This window comes from Gavialis gangeticus, unplaced genomic scaffold, assembly GCF_001723915.1.
Source record: "Gavialis gangeticus isolate Ggan-Ray unplaced genomic scaffold, GavGan_comp1, whole genome shotgun sequence".
NCBI lineage: Eukaryota > Metazoa > Chordata > Crocodylia > Gavialidae > Gavialis > Gavialis gangeticus.
In genome coordinates this window covers 24,068,279-24,089,153 of record NW_017729022.1, presented here as the reverse complement: position 1 = coordinate 24,089,153, position 20,875 = coordinate 24,068,279, and the positions used below count along the sequence as shown (strand labels likewise).

The following is a 20,875-nucleotide window of genomic DNA, read 5'->3' as shown; positions in this document are numbered from 1 at the left end:
TCCATAAGAAATTCAATTGCAGTCTCCTAAGAATAGTTTTGCATTTAGAAAGCTTTGGGGGATAGCTGCCAACCATGAAAGGATGTTAATCTTCATGCTTCAAAGTTTAAAACAATCTTTGTTAGATATAGGATGATACTTATATGGAGGGGGGAAGGGAGGAAGGTCATTCCGTATTTGTTTGACACCTTTCACATAAGCAAGTAGTAATAACTATTTTCAGAAAGTATGTCCATACTGAAGTCCCAGGCACAGCACAGAGAAGGGTAAAGTCTAATTTACTTTACTTCTTGGGGAATTTTTGAAATCAATGATGAGCTCTGTCCTGCTGTACCTAAACTGTTACCAGCCACTGAACCAGGTAATTTAGAAGTAATCAGATATTTTTTCACTGTAATATAGCATTGTCTAGTACACTACAGGATAGCTGTACCTGGAGACAGACACTACATTAAATAAACCTTGTGTGTGATCCAGTGAAGGAATTCCTATGATCCTTAAGGAAAATGACTGCTCCTGCTGCTAAGTAGAGGGTTTTAGACAAGACTGCTCTTCTTGTGTGGAGCTCATGGAAACTAGCTATGTCCCGGTTTGACAACCCAAGTTTATGCCAGATATAGACTGTTGCCATTTGTTAAGGCAACAGCAAGTTATATTTTTGATTTGGTGACCAATTTCTAGCCAATCAGATTGTGATATCTTTTAAATGCAAGTTTTAGCACTTCTGTTTCCTGAGGTGTAAGAAATGAATGTACTAGTAAAGAGTGCTTTGAATTTTTCATTGCTTCTTGTTTAGGAAAACAAGCATAACTTATATAATCATCCCATGTTTGTGATAATAAAGTGTGATTGGGTAAGGTACAATAAACACTTCATTGCTGTGAGTTTGCAATGGCATATTACTTCTGCAGGGCTTCCCAAATGGAGTTATAAAAATGGAAGGCTCCTCTTGCATCACCTTTTATATATTCCACTTAATTTGTTTTTCACCTTTAAGCTTCCTCTTCCTTTTCAACTTTGAAGGATGTTACTTACCATGGAAACAATGTCATTGTTGTTTGAGTAAAATTTAGACCCCCAAAAGCTATATGATGGGGCTATATAAATGCCTAGACACAAACTGGTACCAAGTGCTTATGTAATAGTTATCATAGACACCCACCTGGTAGAAATTAGGGCTGGACTTGAGTCTATATGATTTGGTTTTCACAAGACCTCATCTATCATATTTTGGTTACTCCAGCTGATTAATCCATTGCATATAAAAATATGAACCATTTTACCTTCTTCAATGTTCCCCTGCTAAATATAACATTAACCTAATAAAATAATACTCCTAATCCACTTTAAATACTTCTGATACTGCTTCTTTGACATTTAGGAGGATAAAAATAAGAAATGTGTTGCCCAAATCTCAACATTGCATATCTACATAGCAAACCAGCCTTCAGCATTTTTATAACTTACATTGAGAGCATTTGTTGTAACAGCCAGTCTCATTGTCCTCTGTATGTATAGAAGCATGCAGTAAACTAGGCCCAGTAATAAGCAGGCTTGTTTGCTTCTTTGTGGCTTATTTCTTAAAGGGTATTCTTTCACACAGAGGCTCTGACTGCTTGCAGTCATATTCCTGACAAATTATAGGACCAGGAGGACATCCAGAGGTTTGGAGCGCAGTTCTAAGAAACATCCAGACATTCAGATGTTTATCCAAACTGTCTCAGTTTCTGAAGGCCCTAACCAACCTGTTATCTCCATTTATCCTTGATGCCATTTAAGATGGAGGTCTGATAGCCTTAACCCTTCTTCCCCTTTTATCATATACAGAAGTTATTTCTACCCACACATAGACATTGAATTTTCAAGGGACAGAGCTGTCATGCAAAGACTGTCCCCTCCCCCATTTACAGAGCCTTTTTGATGTCACTCAGGCAACTGGATGTGGTACTTGTGTGGTCCCTATTGCTGTCATTTTTAAACATACAGGGTCTAGAAGTTTTTCCACAGATGCCAAAGCCTTAATGCTGTGTGGATGTTTACAGAGGTTGGCATCTTACAATTGTACAAGTAAGTTTTCAGGGCAGCATTGGGCCACCCCTTCTTCCACCCACCCCCGCCCCTTGGAAATGTATTGATTGATTTAGATTTTTTCCTTTTACTTCAATGTTAACGACATTTACTTTCTAGGCACCAACATTGTTAAAGTGTTAATAGTGCTAACGTTAAGCCATCTGTGACTATTCTTAAAAATTAAGCCTGCACTTAACTGTTCTTAAAAGAAAAATAGTGGGACCATTAATGTTCTCCTTAGGTATCTGCAGAAATGATGAGAAAGTTATTGAGCTACCTAGATGCCTGCTGAAGAAGGGATTGAGACATGTATGGGCAACAGGGATGTGGCCAATGAGTAGAATAATTGTGGTTTAGTGTTTAGGAAAAGCGCTTGTTGAAACAAAGCTGTGTGAAGTTGGAAGCTATGATCCAGAAACTTCTAGAATGGGGCGGGCAATTATTTCAGCTGGAGGGCCACTTCACAAGTTTTGGTGTAGCCTCACCCCTTAATGGGTGCTGCGCCCCCCCGGTTGCAATCTTGGCACTGGAGGTCCCACCCCCTGCCCTTTGCTACCGGAAGTCCCCCCACTTGCCCCAGAATTACTCCTTTTGGGAGGGAGGGTGCTGCCATCTTTTAACTGGAAGAAAACCAAATCATATACTAAAAAAAATCAAACATTTACTATAACTTATTTTGCCCACCCTTGTTTTAGAAGGTTGTTGGGGCATTTGATAACATGTTTCTAAATGTATCTGTATTTTTAATCTAAAAGTGTTGAAAGCAGTAAATGGCCATTTTGCATTTTTATTGTAGTAAATGTGAAAACTGGAGATCATGACTGCAGTTAGCTTATTAGCAGTTTCATGTAATGAGGGTTCAGATTGTCTCACAATCAGGCATTTTTAAAGTGCCCTGCAGCTATACGCTTCTGTCAGGACATGGCTATAGAGCACCTTCAGGGGCCCAACTGCATGACAAACTGTCATTTCTGTCAAGGCCCACAGTCTTAGTGTAAATTTGTCTTTGTTCAGTTAGCAGCAAAGAGCAGGAATCATATATGCATAAAATCAAGAACAAATTGAAAGAAGCTGTAGACCCAGTCAGTTTCTTATTTCACAGAAGTATACCCTGATACAAAGGTCACAAGTAAAATCAGCCAACAAAGAAGCTAAAAAGTGACTGGCAGGATATAAACTGAGTTTCTTCTTTCTCGTCTCACATTTAAACTTGAAGATCCTGATTTCTGCCCCAGCCCTATGTTTGGAACTAGGTCGTGTCACAATTCATTGCACCAAAATGATGGAAAGCTGTCCATGTTAAATCATAGGAGACAACTGAATTCAGAATTTTGTCAGTTCCTAAAAGATCTGCACTTCTGTGTAGCCAGCTTGACATTAATCAAGTGTGATTTTAGCACATTAAGATTGGTTTTGTCAAAACTTTATGACAAGTTAAGAGCTGAAGAGTAAGTTGAGAAAAGTATATTGATATTTAATGGCAAACTGGGAAGCCTAACTAGTTAGGCTGTAGCTTAGTTATTGTGTTCTTGTGCTTTACTTGCAGAATTGTAAGCTTTTCATCCTGGAAATTATGTGCCTTCTGTGAGTGAAGAAGCTGTCTTCCAAGCCTGTTAGGTTTGCCCAAATGTTTTGTAGAATAAGATTAGACAATGCACAAAAAAGGAAGATGACAAAAGGAAGGGATGTGGCAACATAAGAAAGGGAAGATGATAAGAATAATCAGTAATTAGGGCTCATGGTAGTCCATAAGATTATAGGTGTTCTTTTTTATTATTTATTTAATTTTTTTGAACATTGATTTTGTAAGAGCTACATGTCATTGTTAGGGTGGTGCCTCATCAAGTGTGTGGAAGATGAGAGAAAAAAAGGAAGAGACAGTGTTGAGGGCCTGCGCTAAATCCCTGAACAGCTTCCCGTTGACTACCATGGGTATTGAATCAAGACCCAAGTTTGTAGAATCATATGAACCTGAAAGTCAAAGCAAAAGTCTGAAATTTTAAACCCTAAACTGAAGGAAATGTTTACGTAGTCCCTCAGAAGTAGGGTGACCGTATCTCCCTGTTCGGCTAGAACAGTCCCGGATTTTGGAGGCCGGTCCTGGCTGGCCAGTGAAAATGAAAACAAGTGTCACAAGCATGGGGTATGGAGGCAGAGCGGCAGGAGCTGTGAAATAGGAAGCCCTAGCAGACAGCAAAATTGCCTTAAAATAATTTATCTTCATTAGTGAAATGACCATTAGTACTAATTGTTACTTCACAGGTGATGGTTAATACCTATGAAGTGAAAAAACATGAGCCATTGATTCCCTGCAGCCTGCAGGGGTGAGGGGGAACAGAAGCAGAAGCAGGGATAGTGTTCCAGATTCCCCATTGTCCCATATGGTCACCCTACTCAGAAGGGAAACCACTGAGACTTGAGGACTGTTGCTCTAACAATATCTAAAATGCAAAAACAAGCAGCAGTTTTGTTTTACTTCCTAAAACCTTACAAAGCTCTTAAACTGCCCTCAGATAAGCCATGAAACCTTACTTAATTCATTGTAGGCAGTGCCAGAAGAAATGGGCCTTGAAGGAATTTAGAGGAGGGCAGGGTAGTAGCATAGATTTATAAAGGGAGAACACTTCAGAACTATAAGTGTTGAAAGACTTAGGAATACTGCTACAGTATTGCTCTGCTGGTTTGACTAGAAACCAAAAGAATTAGTCTCTGTCCTATGTATAAGATGTGTCTTCTAATGTCTGCATATAAACAATGATAAAAGAACTCATTAGGTTGAGATCAAAGTACCCGAGGTGCAGCCTGCTCCTTTTCTGAGTATCTGTGACGAATCTCAGTCATTTTTCTCTTGACTTGTGCTGCAGTGCAGCAAGTTCAGATGAGCTGTGTATAAACAAAGAGCATAAAAAAACCTATCACTAACATGGGTATCTTAATAGCATGGAGGAGCATTTCTGTATGAGATTGTCAGCCTTTCTGAAAAACCATATAGAGCCTTAAATATGTGTATATGTACTGGTTTATAATTCAGGAAAAGTTGGTTAATTGATCTTACGTATTTCAAATAGTTGAATGTTAAGTTAATAAATAGTACTCATGACAGATAGTGAAGACATAAATTCTTTTTTAGCAGCATGCCTAGAGCATTTGCCTAGTGCTATTACATAATGCATTAGAGTAGGATTTTCAAAAGAGCCTTTTATGAGAATTTGGTTGAAAGTCAGTGGGAGCTGGACATCTGCATCCTGTATGTCTCTGGCAGATGTGCAGTTATAGGATCTGATGTGCAATCCCTACAATAATGCTTCCTGCCATGCCACACATGCATGGCAGGAGGTGCAATTGTGGGATCCCATCACACTATATTGCCCATGCAGGGGAAATCTGGTGTTAGGCTCCTCCTGCACTGGCAAGTAGCAAGCTCCTGCAGCTGGGAGCTCAGATCGCTGACGGCTCTCAGCCATGGGAGTGCATGGTGTGCCCCCACAGCTGGGAGCCCCAGCCTAGCCACATGTTCAATTAATGTCTTGATAGGAACTAGCCACAAAGTTATTACACAAAATATATGTAATTGTACCTTTAATTGCCCATCTGCCAGGAACATACAGGATGTAGATGTCCAACTCCCACAGACTTTCAGCCTAATTCTCAGAAGAGGCTCTTTTGAAAATCCCACTCTAATGCATTATATATTAGCACTAGGCAAATGCTCTAGGCATGCTGCTAAGACAGGAGTTATGTCTTCACTATCTGTAGTGAGTGCTGTACTATTTATTAACTTAACGTTTGACTATTTGAATTACATAAGCTCAGTTAACCAACTTTTCCTCTCTTCCTTGTTTTGACACCCCATTAACTGCATTAACGTGGCCAGGTAACTACTCTATATGCGATTAACTGGTTAATCACTTCTTAAGTATAATGTGCCAGGGGCCTTAGGTTCTTTTGAGAAGTCTATCCTGTTTCACAATCATAAATTATTACAAACAGGATTTAAGAAAGTTATTCAGACAACTTCCTTTTTTTTGTGCTGAAGGGAATAACATTAAATTGTAAAACCAGATGTTTTCTATTCTGTTATCTATCATAATACCATTTATAAACTTTGCCCTCAATAGAGTTTGAAAGAGGCTGGTAGTCTCTGGAATTCAGTGAGCTTATTGCATAGTAGGTGAATTATGTCAGAAAACAATTACATTTTTACTGCCTATGTCTGAATGTCTTTCCCTCTGGTCTGCTCTATTTTGTAGTGTCTTTAGCCTCTAGCACTGTTGGTCTGGCTGGGCAGGTTGTCCACACAGAAACTACAGAAGTAGTGCTGACAGCTGACCCCATTGTAGGGTTTGGGATACAGCTCCAGGGTAGCGTGTTTGCCACTGAGACGTTGTCTTCTCCACCTCTGATTTCATATATTGAGTCTGACAGCCCCGCAGAAAGGTGAGACTTTTTGAGATGATTGCTCCTAACTATATTTTCCTAAGTGTTCCTGGGATTACTTTGGATTGGTCGCTTTGAGCTTTCTGATAAATTACGCAGCATTGCTCAGTGGAAATATGATACATAATGAATTCTTTGTTCTGACAATAAAATTTTATATTCTTGAACAGGTATAAGAAGAATAACAAGCACCAGTGCCTTTACTTTGCAGATTCTTCCAAAGTGAAACTGGAGGCTACGTTAATTAAAGGGGGGGGACAGAGGGCACACCATAAAAAATTCTCTGACATGCAGAAATTTCTTGTGCCATAGGGAGAACCCCATCTGTCTTTGCTGCAGTGTAGTTCAGATAGAATCTTAGGAAGTACTGGTCTTAAATTATTAATTTTATCTTTAGAATATTTAAAATGTACTTGCATGCTTATATTTGTTGTTCATAATAATGCAGTTTCATACAGCTCCACATTAGCTTAGTAGTCAGTCCAACTGCTGGCTTCTAGACCTACAACGTACATAGGCTATTGAATTGTGATAAATCCATGTTAGATTGGATTTATTTTATTTTACTCCTGGTTACCTGAACTTCTGATGTATAACTTGTGCTATTGTGTACCAAGGTGTGGGGTTCTACAAATAGGAGACAGAGTAATGGCTATAAATGGAGTCCCAACAGAAGACAGCACATTTGAAGAAGCTAATCAGCTTCTGAGAGACTCTTCTATCACCAACAAGGTCACTTTGGAAATTGAGTTTGATGTTGCAGGTATGAATGTACAATTGTTTTATCTTGCAAGACAGTATTAGAAATGAATCCCAGGTGCATTTGGATTCTTTTAGGCTGGAACTTTATTTTCACATATTTGTGACCTTTGTTTGCCCAATAACTCCTCTGAAACTTGCGCCTTTTTGTGCAGCTTTCTCATTGCACTCTGCCCTCCAGCATGCTCCAGAACACAAATAGTAATGACAAGTGCTGAAGAAAAAGCTGGTGACAGTCCCTTTGTCTGAGTTGTATCCAAGCATATTTCTCTCCAGAGATAGGGATGTTCTGCTGAGCCAGGACAAATCCTTCTACGCAGAATACTCTGCTAATAACATGCTTTGCTGTATAGAAATGTGTGCTATTACCGGATGAATGGAGAACTCTGAATGGTTCCTTTGTGTGACGCATCAGGTTGAAGCCTCTTTAGATGAGAAAGAATACCAGTTAAAATCATAGTTAATTTGTAGTTAAAGTGACCAGTGCATTTTGCCTTCCTTGATCTTTTGATAAGAAGGCAAGGTAGAAGTGTATCTTGCAGACTAGCTGAATCAGAGATGTATCTGATGAAGTGAGCTGTTGCTCACGAAAGCTGATGCATCTCTGATTCATGTAGTTTATAAGGTACACTTCTACGCTGCCTTTTGCCTGACTTCAGACTAACATGGCTAACTACCTCTTTCTACTTTTTGATAAGGCATTGCAGCATGTACATTAGATGTAGAAAGGCATGGTTTGCCTATATTATATGCATAGGTAATGGCAATAAATGGAGTCCTAACAGAAGACAGCACATTTGAAGAAACTAGTCAGCTTCTATAGATACACAATGCAACCCTAAGCTAAATATGCTGTACCATTAAGACACTCCACTTATCTTATATTAGCTCCTCAAAAGCTAGTATGGTGTTAACTCTGCTATGATTTTGCATGGTGTACACATACCTACAAATGAAACTTAAATGAATGGCCACGTGCAAAATCCTAGCAAAGTGTTGCCAGCCTGCTAATTCTAAGTGACAACTTCATGAGCCAATAGCCATTGAAATCTAAAAAGTGAAATTATTGGATATTATCCATCCGTTATTATGCGTATAAAATGCAATGTTAAAAAATAGGACAGTGAATTTTAAGTCTGCTTCAGGTTACAAGAGAAAAAAGTTTCAAAGTTTCAAACTTTAGACCAGTTTTTCCCTAGAATGTTTGCGACAAAACTGCTGCCACAAAACTACCATTGACTTCTCTGCAGCAGGATCAGACTTCCAGCTGCTTGCAGGCATGTGTTTACATCTCTACACTACTACAACTTAAAATGAAATTTATAGTCTTTGGTCAGAGGCCAAAATCCAGGGTACAAGAGATACCAGAAATCGAGATTCAGATGTAGTTCAGACATTCATTTACTCAGTTAGTGCTGTTCCTTTGCTTAGTGTCCTATGCCTTTACCCCTTAACTTTTTATTAGATGTGAAAACCACTGAAGTTAACTGACTGGACATTTAAAATGTATACATCCTATACCACCCATTGCCTGAAGATAAGAACTTTGTTTTAATATACTTTTTATTAAAATGACTTGCTAGTATTAAATGCGCACAGAAAAAAACCCACTTATATCTAAGCTGATAACAAGTAAACGCAGTTGCCTGAATACCCATGCATTCTGCATAAATTTAGTTTTAAACCTCCAAAAAAATGGAGTTACAGACCCTTAACTTATGCAGTGACATTATCATCACAGATATAAAGTACACTGCACCTGCATCATTTGCATTAATGGGTAGGTGTGATGTAAGAGTAACTAATATATTTTCATTGGCATATGTTTATAGCTCCACATATTTGAAAGTAGAGTATCCTATCAACTAGGCAACTTTTTTATTACAGAATCCGTTATACCAAGCAGTGGGACCTTTCATGTAAAACTACCAAAGAAGCATAACGTGGAGCTTGGCATCACCATAAGTTGTAAGTAAAATGATTTTTTTTAAATCCCACTCTTCTGTGGGATTTATTGGTATGTGAACTATATATTTATGAGCTAGATGAGTATCAACATATGTACTTTTATTCCTGCTTTTATCAGTGATCTAGTTCTTACCTTACAACATATGTATAGTAGGGTTGGTATGTTGTAGCCAGGATGGTCCAATAAATGTCCAAGAGAATGATTTTTTGTGATACCTTTTAGTGGGCAACTGTATGGAATACATACAATAATAATATATATATGTATTAATTAAAAATAACTTAAGTGTATGCTCAAGTACTATTGTCAGTACCTTAAAAATAGAAGTCAATTAGCCTTAGATGCATGAAGTATTTTCCTAACTAGGGATGCTTTCCTAAATAAGGGCCAATATGTACCAAGTAAAGCCTTGAATCCTGCTCACAGAAGAGGACCTCCTGCACAGATCCTCATAGTTCAGGGGACTCCTGAAGAGAGGCTTCTGCTGGCTACAGGGATGCACACACTTTATGGATTAAAGGAAGAGTTTTAAGGTGGCTTATCCTTTTACATCTCTCTATGCCAGCAGAGCAGCACAGTTGGGCAGTCCTGCAATAACACACCAGTAATGTACACATCATGGAGGAAAACGTAGGCCCCTCCTACACATCTAGGTAAAGGCACAATGGGATCTACTACGAGATCCACACAATCATGCCTCCTGCCATGCATTAGATGTCATCGTGCCTAATCACCAGTGTGGAGAGAGCCTGATACTGGGCTCTCCCTGCACTGGCAACAAGCAAGCTCCTGCAGCTGGGAGTTCTCAGCTGAGGGGCTCCCAGCTGCACAGGGTGCCCCAAGCAAACTCGGGACTGGACGATCACAACAGCTGTGATCTCTAAGCCCGGAGGGTCTGGCACTGGCAAGCATGCTGCCAGGAGGCACATTGCTGGAACCCTGTATCCACAGCTGCTGGGGCTGAGAGTCCCCTTAGTTGGGGCACTCCCAGCCTGGGCTGGACATGATGCACTTCTGTGGCTGGGAGCTATCAACTGATGGGACTCCCTGCCTCAGGGGAGACCCTGCTGCACATGCAAATTAAAACTGAGTAGCAACCAGCTTTAAAGTTAGTACACATCTTCAAAGTGTAACTTTATAGTTGGTTGGAGCTTTTTATGGCGTGTTAAATATTTTTCATGTGTAGCTCCTCTCGAGGTAATTGTGCAGTTAACTGGTTAATTTCACCGTACTTGTAACATATAGAGGGGGCCATAATCTTACTGTGGAAGCAAGCTTCTGTTCATACAACAATGGTGGAAAATTTTAAATAAAAAAAGTGCTTTGACATTGTCATTTTGCATGTGAAATCAAGGGGCCCTTCCCCCTCACCCCCACTGTTACAGCAGCCAACAAGCTTTGTCTAAAGGCTAAAGTTTGGCCATAGTTAGATCTATTGTACCAAGTTTGCCATGATCTACATAAAAGTTAAAGGGTGTTGTTCTTTAAACAGTTATTCCAGGACTGGATCAGGCCTGATAGGCATTGACATTTCTTTGCATTTGTGGCATTACATAAGCCATTAGTTGTATTCAGAGTTATGTATATGCAAAATGTCTATGGGGGGGTTTCTGCTTTAATTTTTATTTTCAAAGCTTCCAGCAGCACAGAATAAAAGTAGTCAGAAATGCAATGAACAATTCAGTACCATGATTCATGTCTAAAGAACAAATGAGATGCACTGTAAGCTTGGATTAATATGTTCCCCTTAGTTATATATTCAAATTAAACAGTGAGGCTCAGTAAAAAATGCAGTTTGGAGCAAATTAAAATCATAGGCCTGTCAGGAAAAAGTGTGGTAATACAAGAAATATTTCTGCAAATAAACATACTGAACAAAGAGGAAAACTGGAAAGAGATCGTCCTACTTTGTTGTTATACTTTGGATCAATCTTGATTTCATAGTTACTTCTACAAATTAGCTTGCCCTAGCATTTTAGTTATTGTTAGATTTTTTTTCAGAACTCCAGAGGCACAGCTCTTACACTTGTTTTGTCTGGTGAACATAACTTCTAAGAGTCTTTGTATCCTTGCCACACTTGCAATATAATTTTCTGGAGTTATTGGCATATAAAACTGGACAGAGACATGAATGACCTGTTTTTTTTCTTGTGTTTCATTCTCCAATGTGTTTAATATGCTTTTTATTATTTGATGTATCCATTCATAATATGTTTAAGCTTCCTTCTCTTTCTGTGCTTGAATATAAAGGATTCAAAACCTATATCCTACACTTATTAACTCAAACTTTGCAAACTTAGCTGATGGAAGGCTTGAATTGATGCCCCTCATGCTTGGTTTAATAATTTTTCTGTTCTACTTTACTAAGAAATGAGGCAACCATGGGATGAGGAGTTTTACACCTATTTCCTTAATTTAGAGCATTCATACTATATTAACATCAGTGTAAAATTTATTGATGACACTGTCATAATGCTAAATTATTTCTTTCAAAAATTAATTGAGAACTGGAAGAACTGTTCTTTAAATTTAAGGCCCCACAATATTTGGAGCTATCAGGCTTTGAGAGAGAAGAGAGAGTGGTTTTCTTGTGACAAATGTGCCCCCACAGGTAATTGGGTATTCCTGTCTTTGATAGATTTCCAGTGTGCATTCATTCTGGTGCTCAGTTGTTGTTTGGTCTCTCCTACGTGTTTTCATTCGGGTCATTTGGTGCATTGGATGAGATATATTACGTATCTGGAGGTGCAGCTGTAGGATGCAGGATTGCTGATGGCTCTGTTGTGGGGCGTAGTAATTGTGGGGGTGGTGGAGATGTGTTGGCAAGTTTTTCATGTCTTGTCATGGCATGGTCTGGATCCTTTTGGTGTGTTCTGGGCCTGAGGAAATTTGCTTCTGGCGATGAGGTTAGCAAGGTTTGGTGCTTGTTTGAAGGCTAGGATGGGTGTTTCTGGGAAGATCTCTTTAAGAATAGGATCTCCTTCTAGTATGGGTTGCAATTGTTTGAGGATTTTCTGTATGGGTTTGAGGGAGGGGCTATATGTCATAATCAGCAGTGTGCATTTTTGGGGGGGCGGGGTTCTTATGTACTGCAGCAATTCTTCACGTGGTATCTGGGTGGCTCTTTGAAATATGCGATCTAGCTCTCTGGAGGAGTGTCCTTGTTGAGTGAAAGCCTTTTTAAGATTAGTGAGGTGGCAAACCTGGGTGTTCTCCTCAGTGCAGATTCAGTGGTATCTGAGGGCTTGACTGTATATCACAGCTTTCTTGGTGTGTTTAGGGCAACTGCTGGTTCTGTGCAGATATGTATGTCAATCTGTGGGTTTCTTGTATAATGTGGTCTGTATTTTATCATTCTAGATACTGATCATAGTGTCTAAAAAGGAGATGTTGATGCTGGAGTATTCAAGAGATAGTCAGATGGAGGGATGATAATGAACTGATGGAACTCAATCAGAGATTGTAGGTTTCAGTCGAAATGAGGAAGAAGTCATTGATACATCTTAAGTATAGCAAGGGTTTGATGGTGAAGTCCTTGAGGAATTCTTTTTCCAGGTGGCTCATAAAAGGTTGGCATACTGTGGGGCCATTTTGGTGCCCATAGCTGTGCCCGTGGTCTGGAGGACGTGTTGGTTATTAAAAGTGAAATTGTGTGTGAGGATGAAATGTATAAGGTCAGTAATATAGTTTCATAGTTTCTAGGGTCGGAAGGGACCTGAGCAGATCATCTAGTCCGACCCCCTGCCATGGCAGGAAAGAGTACTGGGGTTAAACGACCCCAGTAAGGTGGTCATCCAACCTCCTCTTAAAAACCCCCAGGGTGGGAGTCTGCACCACCTCACTTGGAAGCTGGTTCCAGATATCTTTGGGTCTGTACTCTGAGTTGTCACCTTGCTCTCGTAGGTATGTAAGGCAGGCTTGGATGCCATCCTGGTGTGGGATGTTGGTATATAAGCTGGTAACATCCATGGGGACTAGGAGGGTGTTGCTGGAAAGGTGGTCTCTGTTTTTAAATTTCCATAGCAAGTCTGTAGTGTTGTGGACAAAAATTGCTCTTTGCGTGACACGTGGTTTTAGGATTGACTTGACGAAACCTGATATTTCCTCAGTTAGGGTTCCATGGTTGGATATGATAGGTCTGCCAGGGTTCCCTTGTTTGTGCATTTTAGGAAGCATGTAAACAGTCCCTGAGTTGGGTAATGGGGGTGGGGATCAAGGTCTGTAGGTTTTCTTGTAGTTTGATGGTATTTTTGAGTTTCATGGTGAAAAGGGGAGTAGGATCTTCTTGTAGTTCTTTGTAGTAGGTGGTGTCAGAGAGTTGTCTGTTGGCTTCCTTTATGAATAGCATGGGGCCAGTCCATGGGCTGTATTGGGCCCTGCGCTGTCCCCGCACTTGAGAATTGGGCCCCAGGCCCCACGCTGCCTCCAGGTGGGCGGATTCAGAGCTTGGTAGGGGCAGCACAAGTCTCTGGGCTCTAATCCCAGCATGTGGGGGCAGCAGGGGGCCCCTCAGTTCTCAATCCTGCCCACTCAGAGTCAGGTTCCAGGGTCCTCACAACCCCTGCCCCACTGCTGTCAGGATCTGGGGGCCCTGTGCTGCCCTGCCTGCCCAATGTGGTATGGAGGGTCACAGCCCATGGGCTGAATGACACAGCACTTGGTGGCTGGATCTGGCCTGTGGGCTGGGGATAGAGTACCCCTGCTATAAATGAAAACCAATGAGTTTCTTGTGTTAACTGTTTCTAAGGGCAGTGGGTGTATATACACAATTTTTATGGTGGCCTTCCATATCCTTTTGCCTTCTCGGTAACGTTTTTTACTTGAGTTTCCCCAAATTCTGCCCTGAGTTAGTGGTCCCATTCTGTACCTAAGAAAGAGCCTTTTTTCAGGGTTTTCATCATGCTTTGGAACAGAAACTGAGTTTGCAGTCTGCCAAGATAAATCTCCATACATTTCATGCTGCGGTTGGCACCAATTTCACCCTCAGTTAACTGTTTAGAGAAATTAGCACTTCTCTATTTTTTAACTGGGCCCTTGCAACTAAATGTGACACAACAGTATGTTACACAGTATCACTCTTTTTAAATGGGCCAAACCATGAAAGTTACTAAGCAGGACTAACATCCAGGAGTAGTTGTGAGGTGTTCAGATCTGATTTGTCAACCATATTGATTTGAAACAGCATAATGGAATATAGATTTTTTTTAAGACCTGTTCTTGTGTCACTATCTACTTTTTCATAGCCAAAGATTTGAAAACTATATTGAATGACATTCAAAAGATATAGTCACTACTATAATCTGAAAACCATAATTGCCCGCTCATTCTTTTATATGCTTTGATATGAATAGAAGATTCTAATAGTCTTACTGAAAATAAGGATGAAAACTCCATGTATATTCCCATTGAAGCTAATGGGACTAATCAAGGAGTAAGACATTACTAAAGTAGTAGGGGTTCCACTCTTTTAAGTCCCTGCTATATTTTCTATAGTATCCCTGCCTTATTGAAGAATCCATTGTACCTTATACCTGAATGAACTGAATGGACCTGCTCTGGCAGTTATATGGGGTTCTTTACTGAAAGAGACTTCTGTCTGTAGGACCTGTCTTCTTTACTACAGAAGTTGGAAGGTGTGTAGTAAATAAGGTAGGGAACTGCATGAAGGGAAAGGAAATGATCACATGGTTAAAGCCCTAGAATGCTGCCCTGAAGAACTGGGTTCTTTCTACCCCTGTCCCTCCTGCAGAGTTCCTATGTGATATTAGACAAATCAGCTAATCCACCCTTCTTATATATGGTCATTTCATTTTCCAGATTGAGGCCCTGGAGTTTGATTTGCAGAAGTGTTGACACTCACAGCTTCACCTAAAATCTCTAGGATCGGTGCTTCGAATATATGAAGTGCTGTATTATACCAAGTGCTGTAAATATTGTCTCTTTGATATCTCAGATTTGGCACCCAAAACAAATGGATGCTTTTGATCATAATCTTTCAGTAAAACACGAGTAGCAATACCCCTTATCTCCCAGGGCCACTTTGACAATAAATTCATGAACATTTGTGAATCAGTTTGATACTGCACTGTGGTGATGAATACCACAGAAAAACCCATAAGAAAAGTAATCATTTCATCTTTAAACCAGGTTTTCAATAGTGTACACTAAATATGGCATGGGGCCATCCTGCAAACAACAAAATGTGAATTATCTGCTCATTAAAGGATAGACATATAAAGGGGATTTTTTGCTTCATGCTATGCTCAGTAGCTGCACTGTTAAAAGCTTTTTGTCCATATGATGCAGATCTTTGCCTGTAGTAATTGGTAAGAAAATGCATGTTCAGGATTCTTGTCTGAAACTGTGGTAAGTTCACTGCACAGTAAATTGCTGCATGCTGATGTTCCTCTAGACCGGTGGACAACAACCTTTAGAAACTTCAGGCTGGAACACCCAGCTCCAGTGCAACAGAGGCCAGAGGGCTTCAGCAGTGCATCAGCAGTGTGGGGCTTTGCTAGCACTTACACCGGGGCCAGACAGTAGGAAGCTGCACCTGTGCTACCACTGCATGTCTCCAGCTGCAGCACAGGAGCAGCTTCCAGACAGTGGGGAACTGAGCCAGGCCCAGGCAGCTGGAAGCTGCATCTGTGCTGCTACCAGTTTCCACCCCCCACATTGCACTCTCCCCCCAGACCTCCCATCTTCCAGCTGTGGTACATACACAGCTGGAATCTGCCAGGCCCCGGAACAGATCTCTGCCAGCTGCAGGAGAAGTGGCAGCAGTGCAGCTGCAGATTCCAGCTGCCTTCCCCTGGTTCAGGCATGGGCTCAGGCAGAGCCCTCTGGATCCAGCTCACAGGCTATATGCTGCCAACCCCTGAGTTAGGTGGCTCTGCTGTGTCCTATTTTATTGATCCTTTGGGGGCTCTTCCACCCCTTCTTGCATCTTATCCCAACTAGTTGGTCTCTCTGCTTTGTATTGCTTTTGGATTGCGGTGAATGGATGTCACTGCCCAGTTTAAATGATGGTGCCCACCCATGGTTCAGTCTGTTTGCCCTTACGCTGTCCTGGAGTCAGCACTTCTAGTAACTTGATACTGCACTGCACCATACCTCACACACCCACCTGTGGTGCAGAGGTCCTGGATATTCTCACCCTTTGGAGAAAGGGGAAGGTTCTGTGATCTCTCAAGGTGAGATACCATTAGAGAGGTGTTTTGGGGGCTTGACTGAATAGTGTCATAAATGGGGCACTATAATATGCCAGTTTAAAACCAAGTACTGTATACAAGAGAAGTTACCAGAAAACAAAGGACCAGAACAAAGCTTCCAGAAATTCTCAGGCTGCCTTTATCTTGGGGCATCACCATCTTGACCTACTAGTGGAGTAACAGTGAAGAGGCAGGTGATGAAAGGAGCTCCTGAACCAACAGTGACTCTGAGGATGAGGAGACAGCTGCGACCCAGGACCTCTTTGCCACATAAGATATTAGGTGGATGATGAAGGAGCAAAAGCATACTGCAGGGCATCTGGAAACCCAGCTCTCCAGCTCTGTGACAGGCCAGCCTTGGAGTCCTGGTCACACCCAAGTAGTCAGGAGGAGTGCAGAGGGCACCTTTAGTGTCTTATATTGTTTTCTTTAATTATAAGTAAATGGTAGTAAATGCTACTATATACGTGACACTTGTTTTTTTTGGTGCATATTAACATTAATGTGTAGAACATTCCAGAATGGGTAGCCCTGCCTTTTCAGCCATGCAGAACATTGGGTAGGACCATTATAATGAATAACATCGTTGCATAATTTGGTGGGCTCCACATAAGCATAGTCTTTGCTTTCTGATCATACAATCTGACACATTCTTCAATATCAAAATGCCTGCAGAAGTACAAATGTGAAGTACTTGTGTGTTGTCCTGTCCTGTCCCTGTTGTGTCCCCTCCCCCCTGTCATCATGGCTGCAAAAACTCATTACAGGCATACCTCGTTTTATTGAGCTTCGCTTTATTGCGCTTCGCAGATATTGCGTTTTTTTACAAATTGAAGGTTTGTGGCAACCTTCATTGTTGTCTTATTTTAAGAAATTGCCACAGCCACCCCAGCCTTCAGCAACCACCACCCTGATCAGTCAGCAGCCATCAACATCAAGGCAAGACCCTCCACCAGCAAAAAGATTACAACTCGCTGAAGGCTCAGATGATGGTTAGCATTTTTTAGCAATAAAGTATTTTTTAATTAAGGTACGTACATTGTTTTTTTAGACATAATGCTATTGTACACTTAATAGACTACAGTATAGAGTAAACATAACTTTTATATGCACTGGGAAACCAAAAAATTTGTGTGACTCGCTTTATTGCGATATTCGCTTTATTGCAGTGGTTTGGAACCGAACCCTCAATATCTCCGAGGTATGCCTGTATATGCCATGTAGCCCAACATATCCTCCATACCAATAAACCATTAATTGCAAACCAGTCCTTGCAAATATTCTGTGAATATGGTAAAAAATTGGGAAATGACTAACCGTCCTGAAGATGGCATTTCAGAATTATTGAGGGGGAGGAATATATCTTTGGTGTCAATGGAAAATGAACGAATACTAATAAGCTATTGCTACTTTTCTCACTGGATGCAGCCAGACCTGCAAAATCACCACTCTTAGCAACAGTTTCATTGTTTGGAAGAACAAAAAAGAAATGAAGAAATACCTAGCAACACCCAGGGGCAGATCCAGGCATGCAGTGGTTCAGTCACATTCCCTTTCAACTGTGTAGTATATGCACAGTCAGCTCTCCGCCACCAGTTGCACCCCTTTTTCAAAATCCTAGATCTGCTCCTAGCAGCACCTTGCAGCCTTTGAAAAGTGAGACAGGGCCACACAGAAGACCAGGTTCTCAAAGGTAAAAAAAACAGGACAGAGGCAAAAATGGAGCTGACTGAGGAAAGCCCCCCCCATGATTGGGAAGCTGGCAGAGCAAAGCCTTCCAGTAACCTGGGAAGCTGTTGAAATGGACTGGAAGATCATGAACATACAAAGGACAGTGTGCTCCCTGTGAGAGCTCCCTGCTCCTTCAGCAGGATACATCAGCCACATCAAGCTGCTTTAGCCTTGGTCTTGCGAGACCTTAAAAAACTTTTCCTCCTGGGAACAAGTAATCAGCCAGGGAAATTCCCTCAGGACTTAAATGGCAACAGCTTTTAGTACCTGCCTTTGATCCCTCCGACTCAAATGGGAGCTCACCACCACAATGTACCAGCCTGCAAGTTTCCTGAAGGGTGACCAGCAGGAAAGCCTGAAGGCTGAATACTGTGTTGTGAGCTGCTGATTTCAGAATTCACTTTTTGCATTGCTTTTTTCTCCATTCTTCCTTCTGTTTTTTCCAAATGGTTTTGTCACATAGTTCTCCAGGCTTAATTCATTTGCACTTGCTCTTTTGCCCTTGTGGAACAATAAATATAATGTTTTCCTTCAGCTGTGGTAGTTTTTATATAAAACACTTAATAAAAAATCATGTGTATCCTTACTGCAAAGTGCAGGCTGCTATAAAACACGCAACAAAATAGCGATTAAGACAATAGCCATAAACCAAAGAGTGAAAGCACAGCCCCTGCACTTCAAAAACGTATTCAATTTACAGAAAGCAAGAGTGCGTGAAACAAACCCCCACATAGAGAACCCACTCCTTAAGCTCAAGCAAAGTATGAAACTGTTACATACAGTGGAAGTGAATGAAGGAAGCTTTGACAAACTCCACGCAGCATAAAAAGTTAGTCCCTATCCCCATGGTAGGGACAACTGGAATCTCTCATAATCAGGGATCCAGGTTTTCTGTTTCCCACAGAAAAATCACAGTTTTTCCCTGTTTTTAAGCAGAAAAATGTGGGAAATCATAGTTTTCCCTGTGCAGGCTGGCAGAGTTCCAGTCTGCAAGGGACTGCCTGGGGCTGGGGGGAGCAGAAAGAGCATGATCAGAGATACGAGGCACCACATACATGTGCACACATACAAATGCACATGGCAGCCAGGCAGTGTGATGGAGAGCAGCTCCCCACAAATAAGTCTGATGGGGTGAGGGGAGCGCATAAGCAATGTGTGGGGGAGATAGGTGAAATGTCAGGGGGGTAGGGCAGAACCTAAGCGATATGTCAGAGAGGTGTGGGGGGCATGTGACCCCCCTAGATTTCTGTGCCCACAAAAGGGCATGGGGCTGCAGCCTAGCTGAACTGGCACTGGGCAGGAGCTGCCTCCGTGGCCCAGTGGGTGGGCCATGCCACAGAAGAGTGCTATGCCTCCATGGCTGCCAAAGTGAGGCACCCCTTGCCTGTCCAGCAACAGTGGAGGGACACAACCACGTGCCACTGCAGCACCTCACCTTGGTGGCCATGGCATTGCAGATGACATGGGTCTCTGGGCACCAGTGGTGGTGTCAGCATAGAGTTATGACCCTCCCACACTAGGTCCCACCCACTGGGCTGCGGAGGTAGCTTCTGGCTGATGCTGGTCTGGCCAGACTGCAGCCCCATGGCCTGCTGTGGGAGGCTGCACAGTGCCACAAAGTTGGGGCGGGGGACAGCCTGAATCCTGGTGAGCAAAGTGGGCAGGAGAGCTCTGATTTTCCATGATAAAAAAACAGGCCTGTGCAAATAGGGAAGTAGTTGATTTGGATTCAGCAGATTTGAAGGACAGTGATTTGATTCAGAGATTCAGATCACTGTCCCGAATCAATTTGGCCAAATCAGCTTTGGAAGATTCGGCGCTGATTCAGAGAGATTCGGTGATTCGGCCATAGACTATAATGGGAAATCACTCAAATACCTATAATTTGTCATTTTTTGGCAGGTTTGGATGAAAACATCAGGAATTGTAGCCCCTTCTGAGGGCATGAAGCCTGCCATGGTTCAAGGAGATAGGTGTAGGGGTTTCTGGGAAACTGCACCTCAAGCTGCTGAAAGCAAAACTTTTGCGTCACTTGTGTGATGTGTGTTAAAGCAGATTTGGATGAAAACAGCAGGGATGGTAGCCTGTAACAGGAGGCCTTCCCAATGCCGGTTAGATCACTGCCCGCCTACCTTTTTCTGGGCCAGCCGCCTTTCCCTCTTTTCTCCAGGCAGAAACAGCTCACAAAAGGGACAGAAAGGCTGCAGACAGAGGCTTATATGCTGTCTCTATATCCCTTCCCCAGTGCACTGTAACTGTAGGAGGACTCAGGGAAAGATCACAGTCACTGGCCAGCTACAGATGTCAGTCTTTCCCCCTCCTGCTCCCCCTCCCTCTTCTCAATTTCTCTTCCCCTGAAAGACTGCCTTCTGAATCACTGCATCTTTTTCTGAATCTTTTCCAAATTGATTTGGAGGCTCCAAATCGATTCAGAGGGGGGTTTTTGTCTCCCGATTCGATTCAGATTCGGTGATTCGACCTCCAAATCGGGCCGAATCTTCTCCGAATTGAATTGGTGACCAAAGCTTTGCACATCCCTATAAAAAACCAAAATCAAATGCCAAAATATATAGGTATTAAGAATTTATTTTGTTATAATGATTGAAATGCTGGTAAGCTTCCAAATTGTTTTAAAATTGTAAATATATCAATAAAACATTGTGTTCAACTGATACGTGTGTGTGTGTGTGTGTGTGTG

At 41.6% G+C, this 20,875-nt stretch overlaps 1 protein-coding gene across 9 annotated transcripts in view; it reads left to right on the top strand.

Annotated features, from left to right (window-relative positions):
* Nucleotides 1-20,875, top strand: part of GRIP1 (glutamate receptor interacting protein 1) — a 493,469-nt gene that overhangs the window by 418,977 nt on the left and 53,617 nt on the right. For all 9 annotated transcript variants that reach the window (XM_019514681.1, XM_019514682.1, XM_019514680.1 and 6 more), the window contains 3 exons: nt 6,321-6,507; nt 7,125-7,270; nt 9,154-9,234. In XM_019514681.1, coding sequence (XP_019370226.1) covers nt 6,321-6,507; nt 7,125-7,270; nt 9,154-9,234 — 414 coding nt within the window. The remainder of the gene's footprint in view (nt 1-6,320; nt 6,508-7,124; nt 7,271-9,153; nt 9,235-20,875) is intronic.